This window comes from Oratosquilla oratoria, chromosome 37 (assembly GCF_046742065.1).
Source record: "Oratosquilla oratoria isolate Oo_2021 chromosome 37, ASM4674206v1, whole genome shotgun sequence".
Classification (NCBI taxonomy): domain Eukaryota; kingdom Metazoa; phylum Arthropoda; class Malacostraca; order Stomatopoda; family Squillidae; genus Oratosquilla; species Oratosquilla oratoria.
This window is the reverse complement of record NC_134813.1, coordinates 771,978-776,977: the sequence shown is the minus strand read 5'-3', so window position 1 is coordinate 776,977 and position 5,000 is coordinate 771,978. Positions and strand designations below refer to the sequence as shown.

At 45.4% G+C, this 5,000-nt stretch overlaps 1 protein-coding gene across 1 annotated transcript in view; it reads left to right on the top strand.

The window, feature by feature from the left end:
- The window catches only part of LOC143019497 (dorsal-ventral patterning protein Sog-like), a gene marked incomplete at its 5' end in the record, with an annotated part of 19,757 nt that overhangs the window by 3,376 nt on the left and 11,381 nt on the right, over positions 1-5,000 (top strand). The window contains 3 exon segments of the mRNA XM_076175138.1: positions 209-551; positions 1,069-1,666; positions 4,515-4,948. Of these exon segments, the coding sequence (XP_076031253.1) occupies positions 209-551; positions 1,069-1,666; positions 4,515-4,948 (1,375 nt within the window).

Sequence of the window (5,000 nt, the reverse complement as noted above, 5' to 3'; positions counted from 1 at the left end):
CCTCTTCATCTTTCTCCTCCTCCTCTTTCTCCTCCTCATCCTCTTTCTCCTCCTCCTCCTCTTTCTCCTCCTCCTCCTCTTCCTCTTCCTCTTTCTCCTACTCCTCTTCCTCCTCTTCCTCCTCCTCTTCCTCCTCCTCTTCCACCTCCTCCTGCTCCTCCTCCTCTTCCTCTTCCTCTTCCTCTTCCTCCTCCTCCTCCTCGTGCAGGGCACTCCTCCGCGACGAGAAGCTGTGGGTGGCGCTGGTGCCAGCCTCGAACAGCACGGAGGACACCATCAGCGGGCTCGTGGCGCGCTACAGCGGCGTCGACTCGGAGGTCTTCTCGGCCCTGCTGGTGCCGGCGCGCCCCTCGAGCCAGCCCCTCCTGAAGGGGGGTGGCACCGCCATCATCTCCGTGTCGGCGCCCACTGACTCCCTTCACATCAGCCTCGTCTTCAACGGGGTCTTCCTGTCGGAGGACACTCACAACGTCACACTTGTGGTCGAACTCATCCCTTCAAGGGCCGTCGAACCCGTCGTCGAGACGGTCCGCCTCAGCAAAGTCTTCACGGTGAGTCCCTGAGTTTACCACTAGGGTCTTGGATCACGTGCTGAACTCGTGATCGACAGCTGTTACCCTTTCAGATGAGAGCTGCAGAATTTATGGATGGGCCGATGTATGGTGTATATGTGTGCATGGTCTTGGATCATGTGTTAGACTCATGATCGACAGATATTATCCTTTCAGATGAGAGCTGAGAATGTGGCCCAATCTATGGGAAATGTGTGTGTGTGTGTGTGTGTGTGTGTGTGTGTGTGTGTGTGTGTGTGTGTCTGTACACGAAGGCTGAAAGTCTTCACCCTTTCACTACCGAAGCCTTATTTCAAGTAAATAAGACCACATGGCAGGCGGCAGTCAGAATAATGAAGCTAAAATAAGGTCTCGGCAGTGAAATTCTTAGTTGAGGTATTCTTTGTTACCATAGACAGGCAGAGGCTACCCTCAGCCTGGCGTCAGACATCATATACTGAGCTGCCGCCGGGTGATTTTATTCAACTGAGGGGCTTCCCTCCCTCTTCTCCTTCAGGATGTGAACCGGCTGGAGGTAATGACGACCTTAGGTGACGAAGGGCTCCGCCTCCTGGCGAGGGGGCGCGTGGAAATGCGTGTCTGGAGCACCACCGCCGAAGATCTCGTCCTTGAGGGCATCATCACCCCGAGGGCGACCTGCAACGTCTTCTCCGCTGTCCTGACTCCTCCCATCGCCCCGACGACCTCGCTCTCCTCGGGCACGTCCTCGGACACGTCCTACGTGGTGACGAAGGGCGGCGAACTCCTTACAAACCAACTGGAGAAGAAGGTCATCATTGGGGACGACGACGGAGGGGCCTACGGCGCCGTCGGGAGGTACGACGCCGGCTGGGCCGTCATGACGCTCTCGAACGACGGCGCCTTCGACTACCAGGTCTTCGTCAAGGGCCTGACGGGGCAGGTGGCCAAGCTCACCCTCGAGAGGGTCGTGCGGAGGAAGAAGAGCCGCATGGTCGAGGACATCACTTCGACCTTCGAGGACGGCTGGGCCAACGGGACTTACGACAAGCCGACCTACCGCGACATGGAGGCCCTCCTCCAGGGACAGCTCCAGGTCAGGGTGGAGACCAACGAGATCGGCGAGAAGCTGAAAGGTAAGGAACTGCCTGTAGAAGCCGTTGACGAGGAAGTAGGGTGGGGTGGCTGTTAGCCAGGAGGATTGAAAAGTGGTGGGATCTTGGTTAACAGGACGAATATATCTCTCTCTCTCTCTCTCTCTCTCTCTCTCGCTCTCTCTCTCTCTCCTCCTCTCCCCCTCACTCTGACTCTCTCCCTCTCTCCCTCTTTCTGCCTCTCTCCCTCTCTCTCCTTCTCTCTTTCTCACCCGCCTCTCTTTCTCTCTCTCTCTATATATATATATTTTTTTGTATAGTGTCTATATGTATATATATATATATATATATATATATATATATATACACACATATTTTTTGCTGGTAACCACTAAGGAAATCGGAAGAAAACAGTAATTCCCAAGCGCTTTCGTGTAATTCACATCTTCAGGGGAATACAGAAAAAGTTGTGTTACAAAGAGGTTTAAAAATAACAAGATTATACACTAGGAAAGGAACAGTCAAGGTACGAGATGTCACAAAATTAAACACTAGGAAAGGAACAGGGTAGGTACGAGATGTCACAAAATTAAACACTAGGAAAGGAACTGGCATAGCACAAGATGACACGAAATATTACACTAGGAAAGGAACCGGTGAAGCACAAAAAGTCACATATGAAATAAGAATAAGTCTTGGTACACAAGGTCATCAATGAAAAAGAAATCTAGAGAACAGCACAATTCACCAAATTAAATTTGGTCACATACAACCTGATTACAAATCTTGTTAATGATGAATTTATCTAATTTATAAATGCCATTACTGATATTAAGAGTAGAACCTTCTGTATTTTCTTCTATGTTCTTACGTGCCTTGCGGATATGCAGCCCGGAATTCATTGATGAAGAATTTGAGTCTATTGTTAACCTAGGTTTAGGATTAAAGTACCCTAGAACATTTTTAGATAACGCTCTCTCTTTGGCGAAAAAAACTTTTCATAGGAATCAACCCCCTCCCCTTTTTGACATTAAGAATCTTTTAGTATTACCTTACAGTAACAATCTTTCTCAAGTTCCTCATCTACTTAAAACATGGAATGTTAAAGTAGCGTTTAATAACCCATGCACTTTTAAGAAATTAATAATTAAAAATTCTCCCGCTGATTCTGATGGCTGCATATACAAAATCCCTTGCAGAGATTGTGAAAAGTATTACATTGGACAAACAGGCAAAGAACTATCAACTAGAATTAAACAACATAAATATAGTGTTAGAACAGCACAAGAATCCAATGCTCTATTTGTTCACATGAAAGACTTCAATCATTGTATTAATTGGATTAATGCTTCCACTATAATTTCTTGTAATTCATTTGTCAATAGAAACATAATAGAAAGTAGTATTATAAAAAAAATTTTATGAAGGTTCTACTCTTAATATCAGTAATGGCATTTATAAATTAGATTTGTAATCAGGTTGTATGTGACCAAATTTAATTTGGTGAATTGTGCTGTTCTCTAGATTTCTTTTTCATTGATGACCTTGTGTACCAAGACTTATTCTTATTTCATATGTGACTTTTTGTGCTTCACCGGTTCCTTTCCTAGTGTAATATTTCGTGTCATCTTGTGCTATGCCAGTTCCTTTCCTAGTGTTTAATTTTGTGACATCTCGAACCTACCCTGTTCCTTTCCTAGTGTTTAATTTTGTGACATCTCGTACCTTGACTGTTCCTTTCCTAGTGTATAATCTTGTTATTTTTAAACCTCTTTGTAACACAACTTTTTCTGTATTCCCCTGAAGATGTGAATTACACGAGAGCGCTTGGGAATTACTGTTTTCTTCCGATTTCCTTAGTGGTTACCAGCAAAATTTGTGGATCACGTGTTGTTTATAGTGATCTTTCTGCATATATATACATATATATATATATATATATATACTGTATATATATATATTATATATTGTATATATATACATATATATATCATATATTGTATATATATATATATATATATATATATATATATATATTGTATATTGTATACATATATATATTCATATATATATACATATATATATATATATATATATATATATATATACATATACATATACATATATATAAACATACATATCACGCACACAATATGCAACCTCTTATTGCAATGGCAGTGTCGCAGCCGTTCTTGTGAACGCTGCAATTGTCAATACATTGTGTTACACATATTGATAAAATATGAGGGACGAAGATATATGAAACAATACGAAAATATTTGCTTAAGAGACAAGAACCAGCGTATCTATCTAAGGGAACAGAACGGGACCCAAAAGGAGCCATAGATAGATTTTTTTTTTTTTTTTTTTTTTTAGGGATAACAAAACTATATCAGCATTGTGCTTGAGCAGAGATTTTTGCCTCAGCATAAAGTAGTTGGGTGTGTGACTTTGTCAGCAATGCCCCCAAAATCTCGACTGCAATAACATGTAGGTTTGAAACAAAGAAAACGGAGAAAAACAGAACAGTTAATGGGTGACTATAATATTGCGGTCTTGCATCGCCATCGTGCGACATGACCTTCAAAGAGATAGGAGCGCTGGTGAAACTCTCTCTCTCTCCCTCTCTGTCTATCTGTCTCTCTCTCTCTCTCTCTCTCTATCTCTCTCTCTCCTCTCTCTCTCTCTCTCTCTCTCTCTCTCTCTCTCTCTCTCTCTCTCTCTCTCTCTCTCTCTCTCTCTCTCTCTCTCTCTCTCTGTCTATCTATCTATCTATCTATCAATCTATCTATCTATCTATATCTCTCTCTCTGCTCGCCACTAATCTCTTTGTTTGTCTCTCCCTCCCTCCCTCTCTCTCTCCTGTTGTCTGCCGTGGTGTGGAGCACAGGTTCCCTGGTGCCGGTGGCCGTGACGGAGGCCCTGCGCTCGACGTGGCCCATCCTGCTGTCCTCGGCCGCTTGGCCCCTGGCCGCCACCGCCTGGGTCGCCGTCGACGCCGCCTGCGTCCTCCACTACGACGTCATCGTCTCCGGTGACATGCCCGACGGCGCGCGGGACCCCTCGTGGTCCCTCACCCTACGGGAGGAAGACACCAAGTGGGACCCCCGCTTCGAGCAGAACAACATCAAGCTGGAGGAGGCGGTGACCGGCAGGGACATTTCGTCGCACATGGCCGAACTCTCGAGGGTCTCGCTTTCGCGACTCAAGGCCGGCGTCACCCACCTCGATCTGGTCCTTCTGCCCGGCGACGACCAGGTCTGGAACGAGACGGTCGCTGCCAGTGCGCTTCCGACGTTGTCCGGGCTTGTCAAAGGAATCCAGGTAATAAGCCGCAGGGCAAGGACATATATCTATTTCCATGTAATTAGTTCAC